Source organism: Solanum tuberosum, unplaced genomic scaffold, assembly GCF_000226075.1.
Source record: "Solanum tuberosum cultivar DM 1-3 516 R44 unplaced genomic scaffold, SolTub_3.0 scf00675, whole genome shotgun sequence".
Classification (NCBI taxonomy): Eukaryota; Viridiplantae; Streptophyta; class Magnoliopsida; order Solanales; family Solanaceae; genus Solanum; species Solanum tuberosum.
The window spans coordinates 75936-91438 of record NW_006239600.1 but is presented as its reverse complement, the minus strand read 5'-3'; the positions used below and the strand labels follow the sequence as shown (position 1 = coordinate 91438).

At 31.2% G+C, this 15503-nt stretch overlaps 1 protein-coding gene across 2 annotated transcripts in view; it reads right to left on the bottom strand.

Annotated features, from left to right (window-relative positions):
- Positions 1 to 7360, bottom strand: part of LOC102582628 (acyl-protein thioesterase 2) — a 12238-nt gene extending 4878 nt beyond the window's left edge. The window contains exons 1-6 of one of the 2 annotated variants that reach the window (XM_006366802.2): positions 7296 to 7360; positions 5159 to 5235; positions 4440 to 4554; positions 1299 to 1335; positions 1040 to 1109; positions 697 to 801 (exon numbers count right to left, since the gene is read on the bottom strand). In XM_006366802.2, the coding sequence (XP_006366864.1) occupies positions 697 to 801; positions 1040 to 1109; positions 1299 to 1335; positions 4440 to 4554; positions 5159 to 5189 (358 nt within the window). In that variant the 5' untranslated portion in view covers positions 5190 to 5235; positions 7296 to 7360. The other variant, XM_015305099.1, reaches the window with a different exon arrangement.
- Between the last annotated feature and the right edge of the window lie 8143 nt (positions 7361 to 15503).

Here is a 15503-nt window from a genome sequence, read left to right as displayed (position 1 = left end):
CTCCCCCCCCCCCCCCCCAAACACACGCACACCAAAAAGAAAAGAAAAACAAAGGGAGATTTCATATTCACAAACACCAGATCAGAATGAGGTGCGTAAAGTTCAAGTAGTAGACATAGTCACACTAAAAAACTCAGCAGCATGAAGAGTAACATTTTGAAGTTTAAAAAAAAAGAGGGAAAAGGCAAGCTAAAAATCCTTTATAGCCTGTTTGACCAAGTAGTAGACATAGTCACACCAAAATCTACTTCTTTTGAGAAGTGTTCTTTGAAAAAGTACTTTTGGAGAGTAGCAATTTGTGTTTGGCTAATCAATTTGAAAGTTACTTTTGCCAAAATTAGAGCAACAATTTGTGCTTGGTCAAGATACCAGAAGTGCTTCCCAAAAACAGCTACTTTTTTCAGCTGCCATCCACTACTCAAAAGCTCTTATTGTTTTCCTAAAAGCTAGGTCAAACATCTCAACTCATTAAAATAAACATTAAAAGAACACTTTTGGCTTCCCAAGAGCTTGGTCAAATGGGCTATTAGTCCGGCATCATCATATATAGCGTTAAAGCCATTGCTTTGTCGCTTAAAGTGTCGAAGTTATTCGACGCGAGGAGTTATTGCTTCATGGGTGAAGCCATGCACTTTAGAGAAGTTGGTGATTCAAATAATGGTACACAAGTTAGTATAACAGGTGGGAGAAACTTACTATGAGGGGGCTCTGTAGCCAACAAACTCGCCACATATGCTGCTGAAGCATCCAAACCCTCGATATCGTCAATAGCATTTTCAGAAAGGTCATTGACATCAAACCCTGTTACAAAAGATGAGAAAAAATAACGCTTTCTTTATTCCTGGGTTTCAAATCATGACTTCCAACTTAAACTAATTCCAATGATGGATTGGACAATGCTTTCAGATGAGTCGCAAATTAATAGAATTATCCAATTTACACATCCTGCAATGTACATCCACGCCAGGATTAAAAGTTCGTTTCTAAATTATATCTACATTGGAAAATGATGGGCATAATCTACAAGCACAAAGCTTACAGGCAGAAGAAGGGAAGCCTCCAAATAAAGTTATTGGTCGTTGGGGGGCAGTTGGGCAGATCCATTTAATCTGCAGCATACAAAAAAGAGCAAAATCACGCTAAGCTACCACAACAACGAAAGATTAAGGCATGGAGATGAAAGAGCAATATACCAGAGCCTACTAAGAGATTCTAATAGCAGAAAGTTATGAGATTTACATGTTTAAGAGTCAACAAGAGATATTTTCAAGTACAAAAAGCAATATTTGGATCCTTACATTGGGAAGAGGAAGGGTCTCCAAGAGGCTGGACCAGCTGCCAGGAAAACCAAAAGTAAATTATAAAAGGTTTAGTTAATATGTTTGAGATGTTTATTTCACAGAGACTCAAGTTATATACAGCATACATATTACACCGTGTATAGCAAGCAAGAACATTTAGAGAAGCTTGACATCCAAAATAAGGAACTCGTGTAGTCATAAATAGCAAACAATTGACTCAATATTTCAAGAATTATAGCTCACTTTCATTGCAACAAAAGAAAAGGATTCAATCAACCATAAACTTAGCATGAAACAACCAATGTCATTGCTAGATATATTTCAATAAAACTGAGATACTTAATATAAAAGAATGCAATCATACTTATCCTAAAGCTAACATATAAGTAATAAAATGACTAAATTTCAAATTAAATGATGAATTATATCCTTAAAATTAGGACACTTCCTATAGCCTACCTGGACTTACCACTAAGAGCATCACAATATGGAACCCAGTAATAAAAAAGATTGAGAAAAAATTAGCAGGATGCCAGAAGAGGTATTTGTCAAAAAGGGGCAGAGATGTACAGGTCAATATCACACCACATGCATCCAAACATATTACATCTCTACTAGATGCACCTCCTGCTACCGTTACCAAAAAGTTGGAGAAACTATAACAGAATTTCCTCCGGACACAGGATGTGCTAAAAAAGTTTCACCTCATGAATTAGAAAACGAACACGTCCTCAATAAACTATGGTTGGCTTGGATTCGAAGATCTCAAGGTGTTCAACAAAATGCTCATAGGGAACCCACTTTGGAGGTTCAGCAACATTAGCATAGGCTTTTTGGAGGACAGCACTACTCAAAGCTACGCACCTCATCCATGAAGGGGTGAAGGAATGAAACTATTATGTTGCCTTGTGGATGTGGATTATGGAGGACTACATGAAGGTGTAGGAAGTTCCATGAAACTTTTAAGTGTGAAGTAGGAAGTGGAACTGGTGCAGAGATATATGCTGAGTGAGACAACCTGAACTATCTTTAGCATATGAGTCAAAAAATACAATAATCTACCAGGTTCGTAGATACAAGACAGTGGAACTTTATGAGCCTTGTCCTTCAGAGGAAACTTATATGATTGGAAGACTGATGAATTTCAAAACCTCATCCTCACTTTTGCATGGAATATTTCATCCTCAATGCTCCCCAACCCAATAAATGACAGTTTCCAGGTCACTTACAAACATGTAGCAGTTTGTGGCAGCATTTTTGGAATGAAAATGAACAAATGAAAACACCATAGATGAAAACCTTAAGTGTGTAAGCATAGCAAACTGTATCTTGAGTTTTATAAATAAATACTTTGATCGATTAATAAAACAACAATAAAATGTTCAAAAATCTTGTCTTCTTCTAGCTCACTTCAACACATTGAGATCACCATTTACAGCATTTGCATTGACTGCTTCTTTCAACTCACCCTATAGGTACAGGGATTTGGCTAAAAATAATTCAAATAACTAAAAAACTAGAATTATAAAAATATGCCTAAATTATGGTAGACTATTTGGAAGGAAGGAATGCACAAATTTTTGAGAGCAAGTTTGAATCTGTAATTATTATTAAGTACAAATGCATCTCACATTTTTTTTGGTGTAACATGGCTATTACAAATGATATATAGAGGTCATGATAGACTTCTTGAGTTCATTGCACATTCAACAGTGATATTGACTTGGAAATATCTTTAAAGCAACTTCTGGTTGCGAAATTTTTAATACAAATATCTTTTAACAATAAAAAAAACACGCCTAAATAATGATTTCACCTAGCTTTTATTTTGATTTCAGATATCATTGTATCTGTCTCAAATTTCTCAATTGATTTTGGTCAAAATTACCCAAAATCGATTTACCATATCCGGTATGGATCCCACATCCATGTCGTGTCAACACGGGCGCGACACCGAAAGTGAAGAGTCCGTGCAACTTAGGTCATAACTTCAACATTTTCTTTATGTTAACCGAGAACCCTGAGGGCTAGTGTCTCACGGTTCAAAATTCAATGGATAATGGGTCAACCCCTCTACACTTCTCCACTTAAACACCATGCTTTTGTCTATAGCAAGGTTCGAACCCGTAACATGCACCTAACCACGTGTCACACTCTTACCACTAGACCAAAGTTCGGGGGACAAAATCATAACTTCAATATTTCTTTTGAACACGTAAGTAATGGATTTATTGATTAAAAAGTATCTAGCAGTAAAAAATCATAACTTTAAAATTAACACTGCTATTAAGGGAACTCTATGCCTGAGGTCAGTTATGGTTTTCAGGTTAGTCTCCTTATACAGTTTGGTTTCAGTGAAACGTATTTTGCTACTTCTTCTTTTTTTCGCTCTTTATCTTGCTATTATATACAGGTAATTAGTCTAAAAAAATTCTGGTATACTGGGTTGCTGTTACTGACTTACTGTAGGAAATAGGAGAAGGCAGTTATTGACCTATGTGGCAATTTAGCTAGCAAGTTTTTCCAAGTAGAACATTGATAAGCGTGTCTTACCAGACAGAAAACTGGCATGATTAACAGTATTCTCTTGACAAGTTGATTTTTTCTAAAGTTCTTTCCTCATCTATTTCCCAAGTTATTATCCTAAAAAAATTACCTGTCATATTAAAGCAGACTACTCTAAGAAGGATTTCAGCACATCTAAAGTCAATCTTTGTATAGCAATTATTTTGGTTAGTATTTTATCTCTTCAAAAACTAAAAGTAACAAAAATACTTTTTTAGCGTGGACTAAATATATTTGCAAACTATTAACTTAAATGAATGCTTACCATAATTTTAAACATCTTTGACAGTACATATCTCTCTGATGATAGGTAATTTAAGAATTCTTTCTCGGTCGCTATGATAGAACAATGCAACTAACACGACATATAGGAGGTACTGAGGTAGTGAATATTTAGACTTTGTTGTTGAATAATGCTAAAACTTTCAACCTTACCAGTTTCAAAAAAAAATAATGCTAAAACTTTCCTGATCCAACATCATCCAAGCAAATCACTGAGAGACAGATATATACTGAAACAAACGGATCTTGAACAAAGAAGCAAGAGGTAAAAGGAAAGTGTTACAAGCTTACCTCGAACCATTGTCCCCAAGGCCATGCAGCCAGACAATGGTTGCCTGGTGTTTACCTTTGGGCTTCACCACATAAGTTTGTCCAAACTCAAATGCCCTTCGAGCAGTTCCGGCGACTGTAATAGATGCACATGAAGGGTTACTAGTATTAGAACTATTGAAGGAGACAAAAATAACACGTTACTGGTACATCTTCAGATGATCAATAACACTCTTTTTCCTTTGATGAGTAATAAATGCGCCAACTTGAAAAAGGAAAAGAAAAGAAACTTTGAAACGAACTAGTGAGTCAAGAGGATATAGACACAAATACTTTTCCCTGCTATTCAGTCTCATTTCTATACTTTTTGTGATCTCCATGATGAAGACACAATAGTTCACAAACTTTTCTTTGCTTACCATTATATATGCAAATTAGTAAAAATGCACTGTAAGAATATTTAAGAGTTTGGTCATGCCATTAGAACCAAAACCTTTCCTTTCTTTTTTTTTAAAAATGTATTGTGAAGCCATATTTTTTTCATTCAGCATCTTTCATTATTGATACCCTGAGAGAATAATAGGAGACGAAGTATTCCAACAAGACTGCCTCAGAAACAGAAAGCTAGATTCTGTTATTTCATTGCATTTTGGGAAGGCGACCTTGGGATACCATTGAAGAAAACAAAACAGTACAATCTGCACTGGCCATAAGACACGAAAACAAACCATAAAACTAACCAGAACCCATGGAAGCCCCAGTGAAACTCATACTGCTTCCACTATATTGTCCGCTAATTTTTATCAAACAATGGCACCTGCAAACACCAAAAATCAGCTTTGCATATAAAGGCATCTGAAAGTTTGAACTTAGAACTATAATTACTCAGCAATTATCAGTATAAACTGTCACTGACTTAGCATTGCAACAGCTCCTGATGCAAGACTGGACATATTTAGGGGGCAGCAAGGGTGGAGTATCACATTCAGGAGGGCTCTAACTGATCGGGAATCACGAGAAGTGGAATTCTTTAAGACATTGGAAGAATTCAATGGTCTTCCAGATAGAGAGGATAAACTACAGTGGAGGCCACATAGGGATGGGGTCTTTTCAGTCAAATCTGCTTATCTTTCAGCCAATAATTCAGACCAGCAGATTGCAAACTGGCCTTGGAGATATATCTGGAAAGTCAAAGCCCCTACAAAGGTCTTATGTTTCTCTTGGATGGTGACAAGAGAGGCTTGTTTGACTAAAGAGAATTTAAAAAGAAAAGGTTTCCAGTTTTGCTCTAGGTGCTCTCTTTGTGGCTCAAATACAGAAACCAATAACCGTTTGTTTCTTCATTGTTCTTTCACTGATCAACTGTGGCAACTTTCCTATATATTGTTAAACTCAAATGGTGTATGCCAGCCAACACCTGTGACCTACTTAAGAGTTGGAATAGTATCGGAGGCATAGTTAGACAGAAGAAATGGTGAAGATTGGTTCATGCTTGTACTATATATGGTGGACAATACAGAAGGAGAGGAATTCTAGAGTTTTTGAAGACAGCAACAGTTGTTTACAGAATATCAAGATAAAGTGCTCTCTTCTGTTTCATTTTTTGTGCAAAGAATGTCTAGCAGAGGAGGAAGATTCTTTAACAAATTTGATAGGTACCTTGTAATTGTTTTGATGTGTAATAGTTGGTTATGATCTTCTTCCTCTATGTAAATACGGTTTTGGCACTGCCCTAGTGCTTATTATTATTATATACTTGTTACATTCTCCCAAAAAAAAAAAAACTATCATTGACGTGCACCTTTGCTACCATTAGTCACATTTTACAAAAGATTATCTTAAAATAGTTGAGTAAATAAAATTTAGACAAACGTGCACCTACTGCCCTCTCCAACCACTCCCCCCTTTCCTCTCCTGGCTAAAAGCTTCAACCTTTAAAATCAATGGTTTCCAAACATTTAAAACTAAATGACCAAATAAAAATTCCAGAATTCCAAACATCATTTCAAACAGAAAAGGAAAAAAAAATAGAACAAACATCTTTACTTACATAACTACTCTCTTCACAAACTACCCTTGCATAAACTATAAAGCATTGTTGAGCCAACAACATAACCAGTGTAATAATTCCATAAATGAGGTCTAAGGAGTATGGTGCGTACACAGCCTTACCCCTGCCTCAAGAAGATAGAGAAACTATTTCCGATACTCTTGAGTTAAAACAAAAGGATATTCCACAAATGAGGTCTAAGGAGTATGGTGCGTACACAGCCTTATCCCTGCCTCAAGAAGATAGAGAGATTGTTTCTAATACACTCTTGGGTTAAAACAAAAGGGTTACCTAACCATCCATCCAAATACAATATAACTAAATACTGGTGCGGAAGTTATTGCTAGGCTAAAAAGGAGATTTTTCTCATATGGGTAATCTTAGTAGCTCAGCTGATTGGCTTTGGCTACCTGAACTCCCACCTTGTCGGATGAGTGTTCGACTCCCCTTTTCCTGCCCCTCTCTTCACTAAGTGCCCATCTACAGCTCTAGCTCAACTCCCACCTTGTCGGATGAGTGTTGGATTCCCCTTTCCCTACTCCCTCTCTTCACTAAAAGCCCATCTACTCTAGACCTCAATTGCTCAATTCTTGGAGGGCAGCTTTACCCAATATTGCAATTACAGTGAATTAGTAGCTAACAAAATCTAACCATATTAGCAAAAAACAAGCAAATTGAAAATCAATCTCAAGCCACAAGCAATAATCTAAACAAATTTAACAAAGAAAGACGAAAACCTTTCTATACAAAACCAATTGCATTTGCATAATTTCAAAAAAATCGACGAAAGCTGGAGAAAAATTAGGGCTTTATGATGGTGTTCTTACCTGAATCTCTGGAAGAAAAATGGAGAGCCGGAGATTACAAAGACGAAGTTATTTTATTTTATTTTATTTTTGTCGTAACGTTTATAGTAAATTATTTCAGTTAATAATTAATTGCCCCTAATTTTTAATTTTTATTTTTTTACTTCAAATAAATTAGCCTCTAAATTTGGATCTCAACTTAATTTTACCTTCACATTCAACTACTTTTTCTTTTCTTTTTTTAATTTTCCACTCGATATTATATATATTTATATTGGGATGTTCAATTAAATTTGACTTCACAGATGGCACATTTCATTTGTAAAAGCAACATTATCTAACAAGATTTAGTTAAGGTTGGGAGGATTCAGAATCATATCACTATAACTTATGTTGATTTTAGACAAATATTTGATTGGAACTGAAAAATATTGCTCTTTTTAAAAAAAAAATACTTGTCATTTTTTTCGTTTTGAAAAGTCGATTTTATTAATGGACTAAACTAATTTAATATCAAAAAGGTCTATAAATTGTATTTTTTTATATATTGATAATTTAAGAAATGATTTTGAATATAAAATTGAGTTCAAATTAAGTGGGTGTTATTGAAAAAGTTTAAACGTAATGGACAGAAATGAAGATTAATAGCTCAAACTTCACAAAACAAAAAAACTACTTTCAATTTTAACGTATGCTTTTAAAGATTGGTATTGTCAACACAAGCTTCAGGCAAAAACGTCAAATACATAAAAAATTTGTCACAAATTCGCTACCAAAATCTTACAACTTCAATCGCGTATGTTTGAATTAGGTTCCTAATATATAAAATGGTATATTTTTACACAATGGTTATAGCTTAAATGGTGGTCCAAATTGGCATTTTGTGACAATGAGCCAAACCTAAATATAGATTTTTTTTTCTTGGGCCTATTATGATTATAGCCCAATCCAGATGAAGCAGAGCCCAATTTATATTTCTTAGGCACAGCCCAATTTATATTTATTTCTTCTTTTAGTGAAAATATGTACTAAATCCGGTTTGTGAAAGTGGCAAATTTGATCACTATAAATGAAGTTTTTTGTAAAATCAGTTTATACTGCAGATTATAAATAAATAAATGTGTCATTTCTCTAACAATATATATGTCTTATTGGGATGTCGATTATATAAATAAAACACAAATTCTTTCATTTATCTCCTAATTCGACTACGATTGTATTTTTTGTAACAGGATACAATTTGATGCGAACTCACCTTGGTTTGTGACAATGTTGGTACTAGAGTTACTTTAACCGGGTTTTGTGTATACATCAGGTGTATATAAGTTTAGTAATATTGAAATTTATAAGTAAGATGGATCGGGCTAGGCACCACATTTACTTGTGTGGGCTTAAAAGAGTCCAATAGGTAGCTATTGGGCTTCCATTAGAATCATCAAGTGTAATTAAAAGCCCAATAGCAGAATTTGGCCCATTAGTACCTTGTTGTATAATGAAGAGACCATGTAATTGCTTCTGCATTCAATTCAAGTATTCATAGCTAAAAAACAAAAAAAACTTTCATTTTCTTATTACCTTATTGTGTTTATCCCATTCAATGTGGTTAATAATTTCAATATATAGTCGAAACTGGTAAATTTTACCAATTCTAGATTTGTCTTGTAAAGGTAAATATGATCATATTCGCAGATAAGTTCTGTGGTGAAATGCTTAGATTGTCGAACATTGAGCTATGATGTTTGTTCTCTTCTCGCTTATTCACACCAAGTTAATTTAAAATTAGTTTATTAATTCATGTTACCAAAATGACACACTTGATTATTCATGAGTGGGGGATTAATAATACTCATGTTAAATAGCCTTTTCATTGGTGCAAGTCTCCCTTGAATAGAATAACAGTATATGCAATGCAATCTCAATAAGTAGATACGAAGAACATAGTATGTACGCAATCTGATTCCTATTTTAATTAAGTGGAAAGACTGTATCCAATAAATCATCAAACTAAATAAAAAATAATCCACAAAATTCCAAAGTATCAATCCAAGGTCAGAGGGCATTAAATTTTTTGATATGGGGAGCACAAAAAATTATTGATTTAGATTTATTATATTAAAGAATGATAAAGATACTTAAGAAAGAAACCTACAAATGAGTTGCACATTTATAAAAAAGTGGTTCCACCAAATCCTCTGCCATTGTCTTTTTAGCATCTTTGATGATTGCTACTCCCATGTGATTATGCTTCCTATCTCACAGGAAGAAAGTAGGAGAGTAGTAAATGAGTCTAGGTTGGGATTTTAGACCTCCATCACCTAAATTATTGTCTTATATGAATAAATTAAGATTTTAAAAAATCATAAAATAATTATTTTTTAAAAATAAGAATATGTTAAGATTGATAGACATGAGAGGGAGAGTCTATATCTCTATATTCATTTCATTCTAGATAAACGGTTATAAAGCGCCAATAATTTAGGTGAGAGGCGATCTAAGAGGATCATGCATGAATCACACGTTAAGAAAATGGTAAATGAGATAAGGGATCTTAGCTGGTGAATCAAGAATATAATAATGAGAATTTGAACTTGATTGATAAGTTGATGATTTGAGCTATATCGAAAGTAAGTGAAAAACACTGCTAATTATTTTTTAAAAAGATAAGTAGAGAGTAAAGAATATAGTTTATTTGGATTAATTGTCTGATCCAGATTGTTGAAGCTTCTTAATAGTTTGTCTAGAGCCTAACGACTTTCTTAAACGAGAAATAATGTAAGTGATCGAGTTGACAAGTTAATAATATAATAATAAGAATTTCAATTTATGAAATTTGTACTCGATCAATAAGTTGAAAGTTTGAGCTATATCAAAAGTAAGTAAAAACACTGCTAGTTTTTATTTTTATATTTTGAATTTAAGTGGGTAAACAAAATAAAGACAAGAGAGGTTAATGACTCTTAATCATTTGTCTAGAGGTTAACGACTCTATCAGACATAAATCATATGCTAGAAATTCGAACTCAATCAATAAATTGAAAATTTGAGTTATATCGAAAGTAAGCTAAAAATATTATAATTTTTTTTTGGAAAATTAAGTTGGGGTAAAATAAAAAAATTTAAGTGATTAATTACATTATCTCTTGTCATCTTGTGACATATTATGACAATACTCAATTTGGTCCCCAATGTCACACACAACACCACTTAGGACATGTGACATTTACAATTGCCATATGACAACATGAGATAGCTTTCATCTTCTTTATAGTTTTTTTCAGAATTTGGCAAGTCATTTTCTCTTTAATTATTGTCAATGTCAATGCAATAAATTAAATTACATAAATAGCATAGGTACATTGCATTTTTAGCCCACCTCAATGTCACATGATACCTATGCCTTTAATTTGAGCAAACATTAAATTACAAGAACAAAATAATATAAATGCAGAAGAGAGGCCAATAGAAATTTTTGAAATTATATTTATATAGCCATCATTATTTAGGACAAAAAATAATGCAACATCATGGCAAAAATATGTCAATATTCTTGGAATGGTTCAGTCTTGTTTTTTTTTTCCTTTCAGTTTTTGGTCAATACCTGTTTTTTTCACCAAACTAATTTTAAATTATGTCGAAAAAATTTCATATTTAACTTGAATTTGATACGTCTAATTAGTCTTTATCAAATCTTACCCCCCCAAAAGAGAGTACTAATATTTATTATTTAGTTTCCATCTGGCAAAAGATCAGGATTGCAGAAAAGATATATTTCTTATCTTATTAATAAGGAGAAGTAATGATATGGCCAGGTAAGATATACTAAAGATCAACTAAGTGACTCTCTTGTTTTTTCTGAATATTAATGTCATTAATGTATACCATCAGATTTCTCTATAAGAATATTATGCTATAGCAATTATGTTTTTTATTGAATTGATTTTTTATATTATGTTATACTATGGTTCTCTGTGATATCATTTCACTATGGCAATCAAAAAAATACGAAGACAAATAATATTATTATAGAAAGATTTTACTGTATATCAGAATCTAAACAATACAATTTTGAACCATAGGAAGTAATTAAGAATGATTATTCCTCAATAATTAAAAATAATTAAAGAATTATGGCCCTTTGCCCCTTTGCCACAGACAAGAACATTAACATTTGGCAGACACAAGCCAACTTATTTTCTCTGGCATGAATGGTTAAATAGGAGACATTTATTATTTATGAATTATGACAATAATAATAATAATAAGTTGTTATTATTATTATTATTATTAATAATAATAATAATAATAATAACCCCAGATCTTAAGTAACCATTTACTTGGGATCTCTGCTATCTACAAAATCCTAAAAAAAATATCCATTAAATGAGCTGGCTTAGTTCCTTTGGCTATACAAATTTGCAGAGTATGTTTTAGAAAAGTATAATATATATGTTCTTGTTGTCATACATTGTCAACTCTATGATATTTTGGATTCTTTTTTCAAGATATATATATATATATATATAAACAATCAAGAATTGTAATGGGAGCAATATAATGTTTTTTTCTCTTTTATCAGGAATCTCGAATTCAAGATAATTCAACAAATATATACGTAAGAAAATTTTCTTTACCCATTGTATACTTTTTTAATGTACGTAAGATAAACGTAGACTATCACTTAAATAACATTTCATCTTTTAATAGATTTTGTATGGGTATGATCCAAATTATCAAAATTCTAGATATCGAATATCAGATAAAAATAAAAAAAGGATATATATTAAAGGTCTACATCCTTAACTTTTTAGCTCACATGATTTTGTGTCTGCTTATCTTATTCTTGTTGGCAGTTAGTTGTCAGAAGTGCAAACCTTTTAATTCCTGTTTAGTAGCACTAATAATTGTAAAGCTTTTCAGTGCTGATTAGTTACAGTGTTTAACATTCCTTTAAGCCTTTTAAGACTAATTTAAAGTAGCCAATTAACTTACAACAACAAATCATTATATTATACTCTATTAGTTTTAAAGCTATTTGCACTAGACAAATCTATTATTTAGAATATAATATACTACGATTATTGGAAGTGTTTTTTTTTTTTTTAACTATTTGATATTTAAAATTCACTATTCTGATTAATTCAAAATTTGGATTATAGGTTGCCTAGCTCCTAAAGATTAAAACGATTCCTATCTAAAAGTTTAAATTGTTATAAAGAGTAAATATCTAATTACTTAATTATACTATAGTACAATATGTCTCTTCACATATCTACCATTTTTTTCCATGAGATTTGAACTCATGACCTCATGTTTATACTATGTCGTATTGTATGATTATCTCATCTAAAAGCTTAAACTGTTAGATAAAGAGCACATATTTCCTATTGAAATTATCTCCATTTTGAGGACTTTGAAATTCGAGAGACGTCTGACTAAGGGTGAAGAACTCTCATCATTTCACCACACGATAAAAAGTCAAAAACTATTGTACAAAGATCAATAATTCTTTTTTTTTTATTCAATTTATTTAACCATCCCCAAAACAATAATTTGAATTATATATGTTTAATAATTAAGTTAACTAATTAGAATGTTTAGTTTGTCTTCTAGTAATGGTTGGGAACATTGAACTTAGCTCAATATTTAGAAGCGTGCTTACTAAAAAGCACAAAGTTTCCTCTTATGTTTAAATTCTCAATTAAATAATTAATTAGTACTAAGAATATTAGGATATTAATAAAATGACAATGAAGAAAAGGGTGTCCATTTTGAAATATATATATAATTAATCATGCTTAATTCCTGTTTGTTGCATGTGGCATACAGTATAATTATAGGCACCTAATTAAGCAATTGACTTCATCTAATTAATTAGTAGTTTGTTAATTATAATTTGTAACTTCAAGTGGTACGAAATTGATTAATGTGTTCCTAAGTTAAGCATACACGATGACAATAATAGTTAAGTAAAGGTGCATATGGAAAATCGACTATGAAGTATAATGTACATTAAAAAAATGATCAGGAATGTACATAATTATTTATTAGTTTGTTAAGGGAAGTGCTAAATGGCCAGAAAATTTGGCCAGAAATTTAAAAAAATTATTTTAAAATATACTGATCTTTTTTCCATTTTTTAGTTAAAAGATATTGAAGTTAAAAGGGTAAAAATATTTTAAAAGGTAAAATATCATTTTGGCCAAATTTTCTGGCCAACAAGATTTTTCCGTTTGTTAATATAATAATTAGTTTAATTCGTAACTTCAAGTTGTATGAAATTGATTAATGTGTTCCTAAGTTATGCGTACACAATGTACAATTAATTTAAGGTGAATATGTCAAATCCACTATAAAGTACAATGTACATAATTATTTAGTAATTTTTAATAATAATTAGTTTGATTTGTAACTTCAAATTGTACAAAATTGATTAGTGTGTTCCTAAGTTATGCGTACACAATGTACAATTAATAATTAATTAAAGATGAATATGACAAATCGACTATGAAGTATAATGTACATAATTATTTAGTAGTTTTTAATAATAATTAGTTTGATTTGTAACTTCAAGTTATACAAAATTGATTAATGTGTACAATTGATAATTAATTAAAGGTGAATATGGCAAATTGATATGGAGTATAATGTACATAATTATAAATTAAAGGGCGTGCAAACTAGATGCATAATAAAAATTATTAAAATTATTACTATCTAAATAAAATATTAAAAAATCAGGTGGCTATGATTCTTCCTAGCACATAACTCGAGGTTAACGACGCAATAATAAAATGTTAATTAAGTGACATTATTATGAAACATTGTGCTGCCTAAATACAGGCTATAAACAATACTATACAAAGGTTTGTGTTTAGGAATTCAAAATTATTTTCTCCGTCTCAAAATATTTATTACTTTTCTTGAGCCTTATCAAAAATAATATACTCCCTCTGTCCCTAATTACTTGTCCACTTTTTATTTCTTAGTTGTCCCTAGTTACTTGTCCATTTTGACAAATTAAGAAAGGACAATTTTTTTTTACCTGTTATACCCTCAATTAAATGATTAATTACTTTGAAAAATGTAGAACTTTTCATCTACTTCATAATTAATAGGGGTAAAATGGTAAATTCACTATGCATTAAGTGTTTTCTTAATAAGTGTGTCAATTGAAAAGTGGACAAGTAATTAGGGACAGATGGAATATTTATCTCTACGTGGTAGACATAAGATTACATACACTCAATCTCCATACCCTTATGAGATTACACTCAGTATGCATGTTATTTCTGTCGTTTTTTCAAAATACTTATCGTGTTTTTCATTTATACGCTCTTTTCAAAAACATTAATTAGGAGCAGTGTTTGACTCTCTCTTCATTGAATATTTATTCTATTTATGTGCTATAATTGAAATGTTTTTAGTCTTTAAGAACAATTATAATTAAGGATAAATAAGAAAAATAATTAATTTTACTTTCAATCTCTAAAATAAAAAATATTTTGAGATAATAATTATTATTTTTAAATTCACATTTCACAATTAGAATTTATTAAAGGAAACAATTATGGAAGGTTACACATGCCTCAAGGCATGCTTTGGTTCCTATTAACAAAACCCTATAAGACAAATTATAATTAATTTTTTTTTAAAAAAGAAATGAATGAGCTAGTAAGAGAGATTAATATAATTAATTGTGTAGTGTTTTACCAAGTCCCAAGAACATGCAATTTCATGGGGACTAACAAAATTCTTAGAGCATGATGAGAAGGATTAATTTAGAGAAAGCCAAAAAGTAATACAAAAAGGGAATTTTGTTGCTTTTGATCTTTGCTAAATGCAAAATTACAAAGCCCTAAAAAGTTTTTTTATGCATGCTTATATATAAACAACCCCCCACTAAAAACATATTTTTGGGGTATTGAAAATGTTCTTTACTTTTCACATTTATAATGTTTAGATCAATTTGTACGTATTTTGAATAATTTATCAGATTGTTATTTTAGAATTTTAAGATTAAAATTGATAATTATTTTCAATTATATTCTTAATATCAAAGAAGTATGTAGAATATTTAGAGGGAAAAAATATCAATCTACCTTTATTAAATATGGACAACTTAGTAAAATCACTACTTCTATTTATTATTTTTCTTTATGAGTGTGAAAAGAGTCAAAACGACAGTTAAAATAATATGAAAGAAATATTTGTCATCTCTCACTAGCACAA